The sequence below is a fragment of the Hibiscus syriacus genome, unplaced genomic scaffold, assembly GCF_006381635.1.
Source record: "Hibiscus syriacus cultivar Baekdansim isolate YM2019G1 unplaced genomic scaffold, ASM638163v2 tig00111392_pilon, whole genome shotgun sequence".
Lineage (NCBI taxonomy): Eukaryota > Viridiplantae > Streptophyta > Magnoliopsida > Malvales > Malvaceae > Hibiscus > Hibiscus syriacus.
In genome coordinates this window covers 1,125,842-1,146,899 of record NW_024063078.1, presented here as the reverse complement: position 1 = coordinate 1,146,899, position 21,058 = coordinate 1,125,842, and the positions used below count along the sequence as shown (strand labels likewise).

General features: G+C 34.2%; 2 protein-coding genes and 1 pseudogene across 2 annotated transcripts; 1 reads left to right on the top strand and 2 right to left on the bottom strand.

Annotated features, from left to right (window-relative positions):
- Positions 1–44: 44 nt before the first annotated feature.
- Positions 45–1,893, top strand: LOC120160422 (tyrosine--tRNA ligase, chloroplastic/mitochondrial-like). The gene is made up of 2 exons (XM_039170839.1): positions 45–159; positions 260–1,893. The coding sequence occupies exon 2, from the start codon at positions 270–272 to the stop codon at positions 1,743–1,745; it is 1,476 nt and encodes a 491-aa protein (XP_039026770.1). The 5' UTR covers positions 45–159; positions 260–269; the 3' UTR covers positions 1,746–1,893.
- Positions 1,894–2,384: 491 nt separating this feature from the next.
- Positions 2,385–4,484, bottom strand: LOC120160581 (annotated as a pseudogene).
- A 5,315-nt stretch (positions 4,485–9,799) lies between these two features.
- On the bottom strand, positions 9,800–12,760 carry LOC120160337 (probable sodium/metabolite cotransporter BASS1, chloroplastic). Its single transcript, XM_039170761.1, has 7 exons — positions 12,186–12,760; positions 11,291–11,384; positions 11,165–11,198; positions 11,022–11,076; positions 10,511–10,594; positions 10,138–10,425; positions 9,800–10,049 (listed from the first exon to the last, which is right to left on the bottom strand). Exons 1-7 carry the CDS (start codon positions 12,681–12,683, stop codon positions 9,897–9,899), a joined length of 1,206 nt encoding a protein of 401 aa, XP_039026692.1. The 5' UTR covers positions 12,684–12,760; the 3' UTR covers positions 9,800–9,896.
- Positions 12,761–21,058: the final 8,298 nt, after the last annotated feature.

The following is a 21,058-nucleotide window of genomic DNA, read 5'->3' as shown; positions in this document are numbered from 1 at the left end:
AAACTTTAAAACCCTTCAAATTTGGGCTTTGAGACCATCTCAAACCATGTACTCCGAAATCCAATCCCATCCGGCAGCTTATCTTTCTCTTCCAAATCCCACATTTTATCTCTGTTATTCTATCTGGTTCGTGACTCAGGGAAAGACATAGCCACCAAGGTCAGTCTTTCTTTTTTAATTTTTCTTTTCATATTCAAAGATTTGGTATTGTTAATTACATAAAAATTATAAGCTTTTTTAATTTTAATAATGGAAACAGACCACTGTTTATGGCTTCAAGGACTTTCCTTTGCTTCAATCATGGAAAATTCTTCATACCCTTTGCTGCAACCAAGGTTATCCCATTTTCTAAAAGACCCATTAAAAATTTCAATTTTTCTTCCGTAAGCTGCAGCCTTAACACTCCTCAGCCAACTGTTGAACCGAAATCTCAAACGGATAGCACCCCGAATGTTGTTAAAATACTTAAAGAAAGAGGATTGCTTGAATCCATAACCAATGAAAATCTGAGGTTGGTTTGTTCAGACCAAACTGCTGGTCCTCTCAAAGTTTACTGTGGTTTTGACCCAACTGCTGAGAGCTTGCATTTGGGAAATCTTTTGGGTCTCATTGTACTTTCTTGGTTCCAAAGATGTGGTCACAAAGCTGTTGCCTTGATTGGTGGAGCTACTGGTAGAATTGGTGACCCTTCTGGTAAAAGCCAAGAAAGACCTGAACTTGATTTGAATGCACTGGAAAAAAACATTGTTGGGATCATGGAGATTATAAATAAGATTCTTAGTAAAAATGCAGATTTGGGTTCTGAAAAAAACTCAAACTTTGTTATTTTAAACAATTATGATTGGTGGAAAGAGGTTAGGCTGCTCGATTTCCTTAAACAAGTTGGTCGATATGCTAGGGTGGGGAGTATGATGAGTAAGGAGAGTGTTAAGAAGAGGTTGGAATCCGAACAAGGGATGAGCTATACCGAGTTTACTTATCAGTTGTTGCAAGGTTATGATTTTCTATACCTTTTTAAGAATGAAGGTGTGAATGTACAGATTGGTGGGAGTGATCAGTGGGGTAATATTACTGCTGGGACTGAGTTGATAAGGAAGATTTTACAAGCTGAAGGAGCTTATGGCTTGACATTTCCTCTTTTATTGAAGAGTGATGGTACCAAGTTTGGAAAATCAGAAGATGGTGCGATTTGGCTTTCGCCTTCTATGTTGTCTCCATATAAGTTTTACCAGTATTTCTTCTCTGTTCCGGATGCAGATGTGGTGAGGTTTCTCAGAATTCTTACATTCTTGGCTATGGAAGAGATAAATGAGCTGGAAAGTGCAATGACAAAACCTGGTTATGTTCCCAATACCGCCCAGCAGAGGCTTGCTGAAGAAATCACTCGTTTTGTTCATGGTGAAGATGGTTTAAGTGAGGCTCTTAAGGCAACTGAAGCATTGAGACCCGGATCAGAGACAAAATTGGATTGGAAAACCATTGAAGGGATTGCTGAGGATGTTCCATCTTGCTCCTTACCTTACTCCAAAGTGTTGAATCTTCCAATCGTTGATCTTTCTGTTTCGTCTGGTTTATTTGAGAGCAAATCAGCTGCTCGTCGTCTATTGAAGCAAGGTGGTGTCTACTTGAACAACAAAAGAGTGGGTAATGAAAGTAAAAGAATAGAGGCCGAAGACATTGTAGGTGGCAAAGTGCTTCTTCTATCTGCTGGCAAGAAGAACAAGGTGGTTGTTAGAATCTCTTGATTGCTTGTAGGAGTGCCTGCTTATTTATTAGAAACTGTTTCGGATTTAATGGTATATGAGCAAAAGAAAGTAATGTTTTCTTGTTAATTGTCATAGTTGCAAAAGTTCCTACTGTTATTATTATTAGTTGTTTATATTGTTTCTCTTCTTTGTCTTGTTTGCAAAGCCATATCCTTTGAATTATATGGATGAACAAGGCATAAATATCTTAACTGCGTTCATATTTTGATTTTCCGAAGAAAGATGGACCAATTTAAAGTTTTGGGGATAAATTTGAAATACTCAAAAATCTAGAGACCAATTTAATATAAGAGTCATAATTTGAAGATGTATAATACAATTAACTATTTACTTGTAAAGATATAAAAAGATTACATGGTCTTTATGTATTTATGAAAGAGGAGTTGGTTCAAGTGATAAGTAGTTTAATATTGTTTAAACAGGTTTTGAGTTCGAGTTCTTGTTTTTGTAGAAATTTTTTGTCGGGAGACACATTCACCACAAGCAGATATGTAACCCGGATCGATCCAGATTAATTAAGACGAAGTGTTTCGATATGAGAATGAATATCTTTATTCAAGTACAAGTGAACAACATATATTTTTGCAAGTTTATCCAAGTATGCTTGCTTTGGGTTTCTATAAAACACACTAGTACGTGCATACATATGCAGTTTATTCTAAAGATTAGAGACTTGATCCATAACTACTGGAGAATCGGCTGATTTAATCCTCAATCCAGTTGAATTTTATAGGTATCGACATAAGCTTTCCCCTGAAGCCTACGAGAGAACAAGCCTTTGTAGAATTCTTGAACTTTCACCCTCTTAAACTTAGCCGGCGTTTGTTCCGAGATCAAGCTCGGTGCAGGGCCTAATTCGCCGTCCAACCCCAGCCCAAAGAACATCGCGAACGAGAGTCGTTCCTTTACCGGGTGCACCGTCCCACAATGCTCAATGCTTCGATACTGTCCGTTCGATATGATCTCTAAAATGTCACCAACGGATAATGAAAGCATTGGGGAGGGGTTGAACTTGAACCCACTTCCCATCTTTCCTTATCTCGAGACCATCAACGTCGTTGAGCTGAAGCAAAATGGTGATGAGAGTGGCGTCCGAGTGAGGAGTGAGTTCCATGACCTGGTCAGACAGCTCACATGGTGGGTAACAGTTGATCCTAATCGTTTGCCTTCCCTCTCCGACGAACTCCGTCATTTCCTCGGGTTTCATGTGCAAGGCTTCTGCTATCTTTTCTAACATACCTGTTGATAGATTGTTTAACTCGGACGTGTAACACTCCATCAATTCACTACATCAAAAACATTAAAATAGCAAAATAGTTTTAGTGTTAAGACCAACTAGCCAAACTGTTTCACAAAACCATGTGTATATTAATGGGTATTTCACCTGGACCCAATAGGTTTTAATCTGATCCAATTTGATCAGGTTATTTTCTTTATTTTGAAAGTTCGAATTTGATTAAATTTTCTCATCCTAAACTAAAATTCGACTTGATCCAACCTATTCTTAAAAACAAATTAAACTGACATAACACTTAATTATCTCTTATATATTTAAAGATAATTACAATAATACATCTTTCTATTTTATTTTATTTTTCAATTACATCTTTATCTTACCTACTAAAAAGAAATTATATATATATATATATATATATATATATATATATATATATATATATATATTGAGTGTGGGTTTTGATCTAAAAAATCAGGTTGGTCTCATATCGGGTGAGATTACTAATGGTTGATTTCAGGAATAGATTGGAGTCGGATTAAGTGTCAAAAACTTGATCCAACCTAATAGGATCATGTCTAGTTGTGTTGTGTTTGAGTTATAATGTTGGGAGTGTACCTCAAAGGAGAAGGGAGGCTGGGGATCAAGCGAGGGTTTCGAAGACGGAGAGGATAAGTGACCATGAAGAAGAGGTCACCCCAATCAAGCTTCTGATCATCGGACACAACGAAAGCTTGTCCGAATCCCTCAGCGTTTCCAGGTGACTGCCACCATTTCTTCTTCTCCTCCATAGGAAGCTTGAAGAAGGCATCGATTTCCGCCTTGAGATTCTCCAACAAAGCCGAGTCCACTCCATGGTTAACCAGCTGCACACCAATTTATTCAACAAAATCAAAACTGACAAACACAAAAACATTAATGGAATCCATGCACAAGGCCAGAATCGAGGCAAGAAACCTGGAAGAATCCCCATTCTTTACAAGCGAAATCAAGCTTTTCTACTTCGGGATTGTTTGGTCCAACAGAAACCAGTTTCTGCATGTCGATGACTGGGATTTCCGGAATGTGATCACCATTGGGAACCACGGCTTTTTCGATGTCGGATCGAAGGTATTTACTGGGGATGGAGGTCGAGGATTCTTTAGCCAGCTCTAAAACACTTGGAAGTTGGAACAAGCAAAGAACTCACCTCAACCGATGCTTTCGATGCCATATCTTTATTTTCCTCTAAAACCAAAGCGATCAAACTGTTTTTTTTTTAATGCAGGTAATTCGCAAGTAGCAAAAGTTGTGATTTCAGTTCGTTTTGTTTGTGGGATATATATATATATATATATATATATATATATATATATATATATATATATATATATATATATATATATATATATATATATATATAGAGAGAGAGAGAGAGAGAGAGAGAGAGAGAGAGAGAGAGAAAATTTTCCACTTGCTTTTACGTAATCCTGCTGAATGTTCATTGGTCGATTGAATTGTAAAAAAGACTGGGAAACAACATTTTTTCCCCTTCAATTCAAACCGAATTGCATAAGAAAACTCCACCAGGGTTGCAGGTTGCAAGTAGCTTATGATGTTATTATAATTCATATTCTAAATTAATTTCTAAACTTTAAAATATTAATATCATATTCATCAAAGAATCATTTTTCGAACCAACAACCAAATAATCTAGTAGGATGAGGTACTAGATTCTTTAAGTAAGATAAGGGTTTGAACCTTAGCGTTTGCTAATGAAGTAAACTGGGTTGAGAAGTTAGTCCTTGTCTCCGGAATATCTGATCTAGATTAATTGATTAATAGATCAAATACCGGCGATTAATTAAAAAAACTATTTTTCGGGAGTTAAAATTCCAAATTTCTTGTAGAAAATTTGAAAGTCAGACGAACTAATTAAGAAAGTGTACAGAAATTGGAAGTCAAATCCCATTAGTGAAATATGTAGATAAGTTAAACAATCAAAGAAACTATTTATGGGGCAGTGCATAAGTATCTAGAATTCATTGACTAAAACAAACAATTATTATTATTATTATTATTATTATTATTATTATTAAAGTATAAAACAAAGAAACAATTACTAATAAATAAATAAAAGTGTCAGGTGACCAATCAAAGGACAAAATAAGAAAATAAACAACTTTAGGATTAAATTTGCATTTAGCCCTTCAATAAATAAATAACTTTTAGAGATAATTTGTTTATTAATTGTTGGATATATGAACTGCAAAACTATACCGTTAGCATTGACTGGAAATATAAACAGTAATTAAAATGAACAAATTCGTAAACCGTGTCGTGGCAAAAACCACTGCCTTATAAACGAATTCACTCCGATGTGTGTAATCGCTGCAGTAGGCGGACCGTCTCCCGAGGTTAACACGGTCGCTCCGAATTCCGTACACCCGAAACCGGAGTGGACTGCTAGTGGTATTGCTCTTCTGATTGGAAAGCACTCAGAGGGAACTCACAGAGAGAACTGTAAAAAACACTTTTGTAAGTGAATTGTGAATGTTTGAAAGTGAGTTGAGAAACTGAATATAGCCCTCTATTTATATGCTAGAAATATGGTTAAAATCATCCATGAAATTTCAGGATTAAATCTCTTATTTTGTAACAGCTGAAACGTTTAGATGAACCTGACTCAAAAATAGTCCAGGTTCATTGCATCATTATTCAGCTGTTATGACTCCCGAAATTATATCATGTAACTCATGGAATTAAATCAAATAACTCATGATATTAACAGCTTGTCTCCTTTGTACAAAGCTGGAAATCAGTCCAGATACATCTTAACGTTTTTGATTTAATTTAGGAAAAGCTGTTTAATTTCTGATAACTCTCATAAACCAGCTGTTATCATTTGAAATTAAACAGTCCTCAGCAGCCTATAAATATCAGTTGAAATCTTTCACATTTTTCTATTTGTATTTGCGCGGACGTGTCAAAGACACGTATTACCACGACCACGACCATGAGCCGAGCCGAGACGAACAGCGGCGGCGGTGCGCGAGAGTCCTCCTTATTCTATAGCACTTAACAAGGAAGTAAGAAAGTCAAACCTTAAATATCATTCACAATAGTATTTCTAATACTGCATTACCAACATCAATGTTTGAACGATGAATATGTATAGACCATTGTATTTAAAAATAAGTGATTAACTATATTCAGTTCTATCTGAAAATTTACGAGACCAAGTTTCTTGACTTTGATTTCTTGTATATGTATATAAATGAAATATATATAAGACGATAGGGTGCATAACATATTTAGGGATGGTTATTTATTTGAATCAGGTGGATTTTGATTCAAATCAATTTTATAAGATTAGATTTCTTTTAATTTTGGTTCGGACCGAGTCGGATGAGTTTTGTTTTTTGTGTGTGAAAAAAAATGAAGTTGGGTCGAATTCGGATTTAAAGTAGAAAATCCTCGACTTGAGATGATAATATACTTATCCCTTATATATTTATGGATAATTGTAATAATAACATAGATCTATTTTTTCAAATAGATCTATGTTTTATTGAATAAAATAATTTTTTTTACATATATTTATGTCGGTAAATGTGAGTTTTGACCTTAAAGATCAAGTCAAATTTTGAATAGATTAAAACCTACCTAAATTCGGATTAGATTAAATGACAAATAAAGAGATATAATATTCACATCGAAATGTTAAATGTCTCGGGTTCGAACATTAAGAATGTTAGAGGTGTGAGCGTTAAATGTCAAATGGTTGAAAATTATTTTTAAACATATATTATCTTGTACTTATTCAGATTAATAAAAAGAATAATATCGAGTTAAGATCCATAAAACTCGACCCGACCACAATTATCCTAAACACAACCGCATCTTTAATTATTTATATTGGTTAAGACTTTTTCATATTTCCATTTTTTTTATTTTCTTTTTTGAAAATTTCAAACATGCATGGAAATTGAAGATCATATAAAACCAAGTCAACTGCTCAAGAAATCTTTACATATACCATTACTATCAATGATGTCATTAAGTAAAGAAAATTAATTCATTTTTAAAAATAGACTAATTTTATCGCTTCATCTGTTATAAGTATTTAAGATTGATAATCGAATAAATTAAATTACCCAATAGTTTTATTTTGTTTTAAAATATGGTTTATAAAATAATATATTACATAATATGCAACAACTAGTTCACGATACAAATATATAGTGCAAGCTTGAATTTAATTCGATAGTTAAGCGACAGCTTATTTTTATAGTTAAGATTTATTTGAATTAAAATATATACAAATTTATTAAAAATGTTTGAAATTTGAGGATTGCTTGTTATTTAATAAAGATGCTTTATATATTTAGTTTTTATATAGAACATTTTTTTTCTTTGTAAATATTCGGTATGGAGTTTTATTTATAGATTATTTAAAAAAATTATTTAAACATGAATCCAATGATCTCGATGGTAAATGAATTGTTATTATTCCTTAAAGTCTCGGGCTCGAACATCAGTAATGTCAGGGGTACGAGCCATCAATGTTAAATGGTTCGAGAGTTATTTTTAAATAAATTATCTTGTACTTACCCCATATAAATCAAAAAAATATATTTAATATATTTTATAATTATTAATATTTAATTTATTGATAACCTAATCAAAATAAAATATTATATATAACTATTAGGGAAATAATTGCTGTTTTTATTAAATAATATTTTAACTATGAATCATTGACCATTAATTCAGGCCATCAGTATGATTCCTTGAACTAAGAAATATTTTATACCTAATTTGCTTCGACAATCTTCTTGACAGTCAAATTATTATTTTTATAATTCATAATCTTGTTGAACAAGCAAAACCTCTTATAAAATAGAGTAAAGTACACAAATGATCTCTCGACTATAGAATATTGTTTTGTTAAGTTCTTACATTATTAAGAGTTACAAAATAGTCATTCAACTATAGCATATTATTTTGTTGGGTCACTCGACTATTAAAGGTTACAGAATGATCACCCAACTACTCGTATTTAAACTCATCATTTTCCGTTAAAAAATTGATGATCGTTTGAGAATTAAGATAAATGTTAACATGTTGACTAAAATATGATAAAATTAAATTTTAATTATGTTTACTGGTACTACCATTTCTTTTAGGCACTGGCTTGATGGCATAATGTTTCAAGCACTGACTTGACGACATAATGTAAATGGAGAGTCGATCCACAAAATACAACTTAAACAATTTTGAGATCAGATTTTATTATATACAATCAACATGTTAACGTCCAACTCATGTAACCGCTTTTTAACAAAAAAAAGGACGAGTTTGGGACATATTAATAATTGAGTATCATTTTATAACTTTTAATAGTTAAGAGACTCAACAAAATAACCCTATAATCGAGTGATCATTTTATAACTTTTAATAATAAGGGGACTCAGCAAATCATCACCCTATAGTTGGGGGACTCAACAAAGATGCAAGTAGCTCATTTGTTATAAGTCAATAATGTTAATAATCAAATCATTAATTTTAAAACATCAATGAGAAAAAAAATTTACTCAAACATTAATGACCATCTATGTAATTTACCTTTATATTATTTAAATAATTAAACCGTCTAATTAAAAGTTTAAAAAAATTGATGGTCGAACTAAAATTTTCACAATTAAGTGATCATCCATATAATTTACATTTTGATCACTCGAGCATTAAACCCCCTTAACGGTATTAATAACAAGCTATCTAATCGATATATAGAGAGAGAGAATCCATTTACGCAATGTAATTTTTTTTTAAGTTTTTCACAGATTTAGGATCATTAGACGAGAGAAAATATATATATGTTATTAACTCTTTTTTTGTCCGTGAATATTTTTTCATTACCTATTTTTTATTTCAATCATCTATTTTCACTCATCTAACGGTTCTAAATTTATATAGAACTAAGAAAATTTCTTTTAACATATGCTCTTAAAGTTGACAACTCATGATCAATAAAATATTATTGAAGAATCCCTTTTAGAAGTGGGGGGTTTTCACCTAATTCAATTGATATTATCATGCATTATCTTTCCATATCATCCATCTATGCATAAATATTTCACATATGTATAAGGGGTGAGCAACACCAGGTATCCGCTTATTTTTTTGGAAACCAAAACATGAACTTGTTGCACCGATTCCTAAAAAATGAGAATCGAAACTTATTCAATCGATTCCTAAAAATTGGGACCTAGAACCAAAAACTATAGGTACCGATATCGGTTCCAGGTACCCTATTATTTTGATAGTTTTCTCAGTCAACCTATTAATTGATACACATTAAATGAGATGGTATGCCACATCCACGTTAAAATTGACCCTTTTATTACCTGTTAATTTATTAAACTAAAATGCTACTACTTATCACTAGTAGAACTCTTTTTTATATAAAATTTATCCAAAATTTTGGGAATCGGAACCAATGTCAACAGGGTCCTTATTTTGCTACCCAGAACCGAAACCGAAATCGAAACCTGGGATCGATTCCGATTCCAAAACAAGGTTTCCCGTTCTTTTGCTCACCCCTAATATGTACTAATATTTCACATATATACTATTATTAATTTCAACCATTTACTTTCATTCATCAAACGATCCTAAATTTCTGTAAAATTAATAGTTAAATCTCTTTATCAGATGCTCTTAAAGTTGACCACTCATGATAAGTAAGATATTATTGAAGAATCTCTTTTAGATGGGGGGTTTTCACCTAATTCAACTGGCATTATCATGCATTATCTTTCCATATCATCCATTATCTTTCCATATCATCCATCCACACATAAATATTTCACATATGTACCAATACTGATGTAAAACTTTAACATATATAATTATCACTCCTGCTTCTGCTTTGGTACATTGCTTCTCCAAATTCCGGCCAACATACTACCTAAAACCGAGTGGCTTACACTGGATACTGCACATGGTACTGCCGTCAGTGGATTATGAAAGTGCTGAGCAGCAAGAACAAGTCCGAGAAGCGTGTTCTGAAACATCAATCAGTTGAACAAAGGAGAAGCTTAATGAAAATATCAATTTTCTTCGAGATCGGACTGCTCGAAACAGTTTGCATACCTGCATGCCAACCTCGATCGAGATGGTTCGTGATGATGTTTCATCAACATGAAGTGCTCTTGAAAGGATGTAGCCAAAGAAAAATCCAAATGCATGAAGAAGGGCTGAAGCTAGTACAACTTGTAGACCAGATGCAAGAATTGTGGATGCACTCTGGGAAACAGCATTTCCGACCAGAATACCGACGGTTCCGACTGCAATGGTTGGCATCAAAGGAGAAACAAGTTTAACCAGGTCACTGAAATACTGATTTAGGAATGCACCAGCCAATACAGGAAGAAGCACAACCTGTGGAAATAGCATGGCTAAGTACTAACCACTACTAGAACTCAACTATATTTGGAAAAATAAGTTACGCAACAAAAGGATTCACCTGCAGTGTTGAGTTTCGCAGTCCAACTGCATCCACTGCAATATACTGCCCCGCCAGCTTGGCTGTGAGAAAGGGGGTCATAATCTGCAAAATAAATATATCCAACAGATGGTACTATGAATTCTCCCCTCCAGAAATGCAAGTTCAACTCTACTCAAATGGATTTCAGTGTTTGCTTATCATATAATATCCGAGAAGGTTCTTAGAAGAATGGTTTCCCGAGTTCTTAAACAGGCCAATGCAAAATAGACCTCAATCTAAGAGTATCTGAAATTGCATTCGCATTATGAATTTTTTTAAAATCTGACCCAAATGCTCCTTTTTTTTCGGCATCAAATATTTACTCGTAATTCAGCACTCCCCCATGTAGGATGGTCATCAATCACAAGATTTCCCTCACAAATGGATACTACAGTTAAGATCGTCAATATGAGGAGGCATATTGAAAAATATTTTTAAAACACCAGTTAATAAGAAAGACAGGATGAAGCAACAGTTCTGGTATACAAACCACAGCTGATAGAGTGCTTGCAGCAGTCATCAGCACAGAGAGTGCAACATTTCCTCTGGAAAATAGCAAGATCATCAGATCTTCAGGAAAAGGAATCAAGTATTAAAGAAAAAAGCATGATACAGATAGAAAAATCCGCATACCTGGCAAGATACGTGACAATGTTACTTGCTGTACCTGAAATGAAAAATTGAAGCACTATCAAGAGATAGACAAGGATTGAGAAGTAAAGTTTTAAACATACCGGCAAAAAGTGACTATAAGCTTACCACCAGGACAGCAACCCACCAATATTAAACCCGCTGCATAGTGAGATGGCAGATTTAGGAGCTTGCTCACAAAAAACCCAGATAAGGGCATCACCTGCAACAACTCACCCATTGTTTTCCAGTTAACAAGTACTTATCAAAATGATGAGTGCATATAAACATGCATATACATCGTAAAATCTTTCTCGCACGGGTTTAGCTCCTCTCCAATACTTTTCCATCTATTAATATCCAATACCTATTTAGTCACCATTCACAACTTGATTTTCAAATTTAATGTACATTTGATGTATGGGTCCTTCACATCGATGCAATGTTGCATGATATGATGCCATTGAGTTGAAAATTTCATGAGAGGAGCTGGACACAATGCTCCAATCAACAATATATGGTCAAAATCCAAATAGTCAAAATAATTAGTATCAAATAGTTCAGTTCAAAGGATTAAGATGATATCGTGAGTGAGTCGAAGAGAAGTTACTCAAGAAATCAAAACTCCAAGCATCAAAGAGTTCAAGTTGTACTTCTAAGAACAGAAAAAAAGGTACAAGATAACAGGCAAGAGTAGTGTGCTAAGGCAGCAGCAAACCAAGACAAGGAATTCATTAAAATAAGAACACATGCCACTGCCTTTGTCTGTCAGCAAATTAACTCAAACTGTAAAACAGAAGAAAGTTAAAGAACTTGCTTGATACTTATTGCTATATACTAAGCCTTGTACAGACCCAAAGTTATTACCAGATCTGGATTTAAATGCTTGATTCAGATTTGGTAAGTTTACATTGTTACAAGTATATATAACTCAACTAAGAAAAATTATAAACCCACAAACTGTTACTCTAAATATCATCTCAGTTCAATATAAAAAATCATGAAAAGGAAAAAGAAAACAAACCGTATATTGGAGAACAAAACCAAGGATCAACTCTCTGGGCATAGCAAAAGCCCCTCGAAGATCATCAAGGGTAAGAGTCATACCCATACCAAGCATAGTAAGAGTAAGACCATAAATGCTCCACTTGGGCGTCATCCAATTGAAAGAACTTGGTTTGAACAACCCAATCAGACAGCCCAAAGAAACCCATAGCGGGAATGCAGTGGAAATCACTTCACCAGCCCACTCAACCCATTCTCTGAAACTTTTCTTGTTGTTAGCACCGTAACTATCTGATGAAATGCCGCAATGAACTCTAAAACGATCAGAAGTCAACAAACTGATGGTTCTACTACTGGGCTGCTTCTGGGATTGGGATCTTAGTGTTAAGCTAAAAGATGGTGAGGTGGAAGGCTTGGGATATGAAGCGAAGAGATTTGGGTACGGTAAAGAAAGGATATTGGTTTTGTGTTGTGATCTGATGCTTGTTGTTGCACAAGGGCTTGGAAGTGACTGCATTTCTGATTTCTCACTGTCGTTTTTCCTTTTGCTTTCTTTTCAAATGATCTTTCGTGATTCTTGTTGATGGTGCTTGGTGAGTGGACAGTGAATGATGAGAGTTGGAAATGGACAGGAGCAATGGTTACAATATAAAAATAGGGTAAAGTATATAAATGGTCACTAAACTTTTTAGATACTTGCATTTAAGTCTCCTAACTTTTAAAACTTGCAATACAGTTACCAAATATTTAGTTCGTTTGCAATATGATCCTGACGTAACGGCCATTTCACTGCCATTAGGGTAAATTATATAAATGGTCACTAAACTTTTCAGGTGCTTACATTTAGGTCCCTCTAACTTTTAAAACTTGCAACATAATCACCAATTACATTCTAAACCTCAAATTCAAAAAATAATTCAATTACATGCCCAAACCCAAATTCAAAATCCATTCTCAAAATCTATCAAAACAAACTGAACTTGAAGCATCAACCCTAAACTCTCAAAACATAACCCTAAATGCTAAATTTACCCACCAATTAACCCAACATAATCAACAACATTTTAGTTCATTTTGGGTCCATAACAATAAGTGATTATTTTGGGTTTAAGATTTAAAAGTTAGATTTAACCAACTATAAGTGAACAATACTCAATTCGATTCGAAAAAATTATTTTTTGACTTGAATTGATTCAAAAAATTTGATACAAATGGACTTTGAGCTGTAATTTCATAAACTCAACTAAAAAAATTTCAAGTTAAAATCGAGTTGTAAAATACAACTCGAATATCTCAAAATTTTTAGTAATTAGTGGATTAATTTTTAAGTTTGAGTCAAGTCCCTTGACTCTGTATGATATATGTATATCACATATGGAAAAATTATGAAGAAATATATGTATTGCATATGGTTAAAAAAACTATTTAAATTAGATTCAAATAATATTATAGTATTATAAATATTTATAATTAAAATTAAACATAAACTCAAAAATTAATTCAATTCGACTTGATTTAAATTTTATAAACTCAAATCGAAAAAATTTCAAGTCAACTATTTTATAAATTGAACTGAATTATAATCAAATAATATTATAATATGATAAATATTTATAATTAAATTTAAACAGAAACTTGAAAATTCAATTCAATTCGACTTGATTTAAATTTTATAAAACTAAAATCGAAAAAATTTTGAGTCGTCTATTTTATAAATTGAATTGAGCATTTAGGTCCAACATAACCCTAAACCCAACATAATCACTTATTGTTCACTTATAGCTAGTTAAACTTTTTTGAAACAATTATGTTTTGAGGGTTTAGGGTTGTTGCTTCAAGTTCAGTTTGTTATGATAAATTTTGAGAATAGAATATGAATTTAGGGTTGGCCATGTAATTGAAATATTTTGGAATTTGAGGGTTAGAATGTAATTGAAGCATTTTGAAATTGGGGTTTAGAATGTAATTGATGACTATGTTGCAAGTTTTAAAAGTTGGGGGACTTAAATGCAAGTGCCTAAAAAGTTCAGTGACCATTTATATAATTTAGTATAACAACATTGAAACGGCCGTTACATCAGGGACCTTATTGCAAACGAACTAAATGTTTGGTGATTGTATTGTAAGTTTTTAAAGTTGGGGGACCTAAATGCAAGCATCTGAAAAGTTCAATAACCATTTATATACTTTACCCTAAAAAATATTATAACATACATTAAACAATAAATACCTTAAAAAAACACTAACAATAGTGGATTAATTTCCCCAGATCTAAGCCCGTCATTAGCCATATAACCATACTGTATACAAGGTTAACTAATACACTGCACTGCACTGCACTGCACTAACATCAGCTAGAAACATTAGAAATTATTGTCAAAGGCTTCTGCTTTGGCGCACCATGTCTCCAAATTCCGGCCAATACACTTCCGAAACTTAAGTGGCAAATGCTGAACACAGCACATGGTACTGCATTCGATGGATTTTGAAAATGCTGAGTTGCAAGAACACCTACTAGAACCGAGTTCTGAAACCTCGATGAGTTGAATAAATGATTAAGCTTCACAAATAAACAATGTAATAGCAATCTTTAATGGAAGAGACCCATTAGAAAACAGAAGAAAAAGCAAGCTAGAAAGTGTGGCTAAATTTTATCAATATGTTGCTAAATCAAGTCAGACACAGGCAAGGAGTGGCTCTTCAGGAAATAAACAGCAGAAGTCCAACTGAGCAACCCATATTTGATAAGAAGTGGAAGAGGAAGAAGACAGAACAGCAGCAGCATATGTGCTAGTATCACAGGAATATATGATGATTCATATTCTTCACATACTGAATGATGAAACTTAAATCATAAAAATATCTATGAAAAGAAAAGTATAAAACTGGAATACATTATCATAAATCAACTCAGAAAATATTTGCACAAGATAATATCAAGTAGACAGATCATATAATGGTACAATTCCAAAACACCCATCATATTGTATAGGTCATGTAAAAGCCTAGAGAACTAATAAGTTGCCCAGAAATACCAGATGAATCATCTTAGATGATTTGAGAAATCAAACTAGCGATGTCCTTGAGCTCTCTGCATGTCACATGCACCCCAGAAACCAGAAGCAGGTCCATACTGAGGATAAACATCAACACTACTCTGAATCTGAAATGGAAGGAGAAAAACTAAATAAACAATCATTGTTTAAGAAAATATTCAATATATGCACAATTTGCAAATGTAGCTCACATGCAATGCACATACATACTTAAGCATGAATGGATGCATGATTTTATTTTGGGTGAACCTATAAAATTTTAGAGGGAAGCGAACCTATAAAATTTTAGAGGGAACGAAAAACAATTATCGATAGAAAATACACAAAAAATATCTAAAATATAAAATAATTTAAAATTTTTAGGACTGCCCACCCGCCCCAGACCATCCCTGTACTTAAACACTCACAAGACAGAAACTGCTGAAAATGCACATAATACAGCATAACTTACAGGATTCATGCCATAGCTGACAGGATAACTGTGGCAGAATATCCCGCTTCAGGGTTTCCATAACTTGCATTATAACCACCTACTGCTGAATTTTTTGGACAAAAGAAAATATGATTCATAAACAGGGGACAACCACTGTTAGTATGCTACATGGCCAAAAATCAGTAATTAGGGATGGATGCAAAATTTAATATTAGAAATGTGACCTTATAAAATTTTAAGTGATAAAATTTATAAAAATTTTGAAGATAAAAATATATTATTTTAATAAAAATATCTAAAATATATAAAAATTTAAAATTGATAAGAGAGCGACCGCCCCCACCCTCTCCTTCCATCGCTGTCTGTAACACATGTACATTAAAAAAATAATTGTTGCATACACCAGTTCCAACAACAACTGTATTATCCACGTCAGCTTTTTTCTAAATGCTTTCCACATCAGAATTTTTTTAACAATTGTTTTAGCCACATGTAACATAACTGTCGAATCACCCTGTGCTAACAACCACGTAAGTATGACACATAGGTTTAACGGTCCAACTATTAAGCCAAAAGATTTGATCGAGTGTAGAAAAATCGAAGATATTTAATTAATTGTTTAAGGGTTTTTTAAAATATATTTTTCTTAAAATTTATGAATTTCACATTTAATTAACAAGAATGGTGTTATCATACATCTCAATTAATATAATATAAGTAAATTAAATTGGTTTAACGTTTCAACTACGATACTCAACTGATCAAAATCAGATAACTTCGTTTAAGTACGTAACTTACTTGATCAAATAAAGAAAACGTTACTAAAAATATTTTAGCTACTAATTAAAAAATAAAAACATTCTATTCTATGATTAAAGAAAGAAAAGTCAGATGGGTGATTAAATCGACGATACTATTAATTATCACATTAATAATTCAGTCGATTGAATTATTGGTTTAATATTATTAATTTTTTTTAAAATCATAAAAAAATACCCAATTCAATCGAACTTTTAATTGATTGTTATATTTTAGTTCTTGATTTTTCAGTGATTCGCAATAATTTACTTTATCTATAATTTTATTTGAAAAATTAAATTGATTAAACCATCGATTTTTAATTTAATTGCTCAAATCTAATACAATTTTGACAGGGGTCTAATTTCATATCTAAGCTTATTACACTCAGCACGAACCAATTAACTTCAATGATTAATGAATTCGTTATTCTTCCTATAGGTCACGGATTTGAACACCAACAAGAATATGAACATTCATTGTTAACTGATTGAGAGTATTTGAATAAATATTGACTTGTATTTACCTCATATGTATAAAAAAAAAAGCTTATTACACTATAATGTAAAAGTTATTATCTAAAGTTTTTATGTATAAATAATTTATTTATAATAAATTAATCCAAATTATTCAAAACAATTTGAAAAACTTCTTCAAAACAGTCAAGAAATTAAGAATTACAATTAAAATAAATATTAGTTTCAAGTAGCAAGTTTACCAAAATCCAATTAAAGAAATAAATCTTCCTAAACATGAAAAAAAAATCTAAATTTATTTGGGAAAAGGGAAATTCTTTGTCCATATTTTTTTTTGATGAAATAAAGAGGGGAGCTAACACTCAATGTTATTCTATCAAATTACAAGCACATGAGTCCTGTTGTAACAAGCTAAGTACTTCCAAAGGTGGAGAGTAGAAAACCGTATGATCCGAGCCTCCTGCTATGGCTAAATTGGCTAGTTTTATCGGCCACCTTGTTCACATCCCGATTTATATGCCTCAAAGTAACCGTCCATTCCTGCTTTAATAACTCATTAACCCGGTCGAGCAAAGTAAAAATTGATCCTTTATTAGTCTTTCCTTTAAGCATCCGAATGACCTCCAAGTTGTCCGCTTCAACCATAATTTGTCTTTCGCCAAGATTCCACGCATGCGAGAGACCTTCATGTATTCCCCATAACTCCGCTTCAACGATAGAGCATATACCTAGTACTTTAGAGAAACCAAGAATCCATCCACCGTTCGAAGATCGAATAACGCCCCCACACGTAGCAAATACATTTCCTAGTTTACGGGAGCCATCAGTATTTACCTTGCACCAATTAGTAGGAGGGGGAGTCCAATGATTAGGCACACTAATCCTTTGAAACGAATACGGATTCGTTTGCAAATTTGTTTCAATTGCTCGCTTAGCCTCAAAACAAAGACGCCTACCTTGTGCTAATATCGACTCATGTTCGATGTAATCCGGATCGAAAATTCTCCTATTACGGTTCTTCCAAATCAACCAAAGTATCGAACTGAAAAGTAAGTCCCAGTCACAGTCATCCCGTGCATAGATTCCCGGATTAGCAATATTAATCTGCAACCAATCTCGTATATCCCTGGACAGAAACTCATCTAATTTTTCAGCTTTAATTAACGTTATCCAAACAGTCAAGGCCGCATGGCATGTTCGAAATAAATGATCTATAGTCTCCCCCTGCTGTCCCGCATACTCCACAGCAGTTGCTTGATGTTAAGTGTCGTCTGACTCGTTCCGTATTGGTTAATAAACGTTTATTAGCTACTAACCACAAAAAGACTTTAATCCGTTGCAGCCCTCTATATTTCGAGATCACCTTCCAAACTTTATGTGGACTAGTATCCGGAGTTACATGTTTCCTTTCATACGCTGATTTAACCGAAAAGCAGCGATCAACGGTCCATTTCCAGCCTAACGCATCGTTCCTATTGTCTTGTCGTGGTGGCATTGTTGATGCAAGCCGCTGTTGAATACTGTCTGGTGCTAAATTAGATATCAACTCCCATCGCCATTGACCATTAGTATCAACCATAGAGGCCACCGTCCTCCTTGGTAGTGCGAATCTCTCCACTTGATTATCTACAAGCATATGTAAAGGCCCCACATCACTAAGCCAAGGATCCCCCAAAAGTCCACCCTACACCCGTTACCAATATTCCAAACCAAACTCTGTCGCACCTCGCTCCACACGTGAGAGATTCCTTTCCAAACATGAGAGCTTCTCTTGCTGTCAATTGAATCAGGTAAATCATTCCTCCACCTATACTTGAATCGTAATACTTTAATCCATAGATGGCCGGAGTTTGTTGCCAATTTAAAAGCTAATTTCATAAGAAAAACATCATTTTGATCGATTAGCTTTTTCATGCCAAGCCCACCATTGCTTATCGGTTTACAAACATTCTCCCAATTAACAAGAGATATGCCGTTTCTCGCCTCAGTCCGACCCCAGATAAAACCTCAGATTATTCGTTCTAAGTCATCACAAATCCCTTTCGGAAGCTTCATAGATTGCATTAAATAGAAATGAATAGTCGATAATACTGCTTTAGCCAAAGTAATCCTCCCGGCCAAAGATAAAGATTTCGCCTTCCATCCTGTGAGTTTATCTCGGACTCTCGAAATTATGTGACTAAACGAAGATCTCGTAACCCGAGAGCAGGTACTAGATACTTACCCAAGTTTTGAACTTCCTGGAATCCAAATAATGAGCTAATTGAACTCTTCAAACCCGAATCCACATTCTTAGAATAAAAAATAGTTGTTTTTTGCATGTTTATTTTCTGACATGAGAACCTGCAGAAAAGATCCATAATGCTCCTTTACAGACATTGCTCAAGAGCCTCAGCAAACACATCACGCGAAAAATAGATGAAATATCAGGCCACTACGGCACAGTCGGATAGGTTTCCACTGTCCATTCCTGACAGCTATAGAGATTGCATGAGCCAACCTCTCCATGCACATAACGAACAAATAAGGCGATAAAGGATCACCATGTCGTAACCCCCTGGTTGGCTTAAAGGATTCAGACATAGCACCATTCCAAAGTACTTGCGTCGAGACTGAAGAAACACATCTCATGATAAGTCTCCTAAGATTCTGGAATATGCAACTCTCTTAACGTGTCCTCAACAAATAACCACTCAAGGCGGTCATAGGCTTTCTCAAGATCGATCTTGATAGCCATAAAACCAACCTTATCTTTCTTCAATCGCATGGAGTGAATTACCTCTTGCGCTATAATAACATTATCCATGATCGAACGTTCAGGAACAAAGCTTGTTTGGTTTTCCGATATCCAAAATTTCATAAAAGATTTCAGCCTATTCACAATTATCTTTGTAACAAGTTTGTATAACACAGAGCCAAGCTAATAGGTCGATATTGACTGAAGGATTCGGGAACTTTAACTCCCGGAGCTTTTAACAGACTCATACTAAATAAGACTTCACGGATCTCTTCATTAAGTAGCGGTCGTATGAGTCCATTTAATTCGGAATTAGAAAGAACAGGAAAACATCCCTGAAGCGGATATCCATAATCAACTTCATTACTACTAGTGAATAAATCCTTAGAAATTCACTGCCATCGAGCAAAGAGTGGCCTGCTCCGATACCCAGTTACCATTCATGTCCTTAAGCGCCCCCACGTGATTACGCCTACGTCTCATCATCGTACAAGCGTGGAAATATTTAGTGTTTTTGTCACCATGAAGAACCCATTGAGTTCTCGATTTTTGCAGCCACAAACTCTCCTCTTGTTGAAGGACTTGTTCTAGTTCATACTCCAGCACGTGTTGCAAGTCCACCAAACGTTGCGAATATCGAGTAATAAGCGCTCTATCAATACCCCGTAATCGAGCCAATAGTTCACGTTTTTTCCTCCCTATGTGCCCAAACACATTCAAATTCCATTCACTAGCTTTACTTTGGAAGGAATTGACGTTAGTTAGCGCATCCAAATCATTCCTCCAAACTTCCGACAAAAAATCCTTGAATTGAGGGTGATCCTACCAAGCCGCAATAAAGCGAAATGGCCGAGTCGACTGAAAACTCATGTTACTCTGAGGTTTTAGCACAAGAGGGCAATGGTCCGAACCCACTCTACCAAGATGTATCACCATCGTATCAGGAAAAATATTAGCCCAACAACTATTCATAAGGCAACGATCTAGACGTTTAAATAAATTACCTCTTCTCCACGTAAACTGTAGCCCTCGGTAATCCACCTCAAATAATTCCATTTTAAAAACAAAATCAACGAACAATTGGCTCACCCCTGAACCACGACTTGAACCACCTTCCCTCTCGTCTAGCCGTAGAATGGAGTTGAAGTCACCCCCCAGCAACCACGCTTCATTTTCACCTGGCATAAGTTCCGTGAGGTGCTTCCAAATAAGTTTTCGTTTCTCTACTTGTGGGCTAGCGTAAATAGCAGTAAAATACAACCATCTATTTTCATTATCTGACCAGCATCTGCCATGAATAAATTGGTTTGAAATGGTCAAAATCTCCACGTCTAACCCGTCTTTCCAAAGAATCCAAATACCACCACTAAACCCATGAGCTTCAACTCTAAA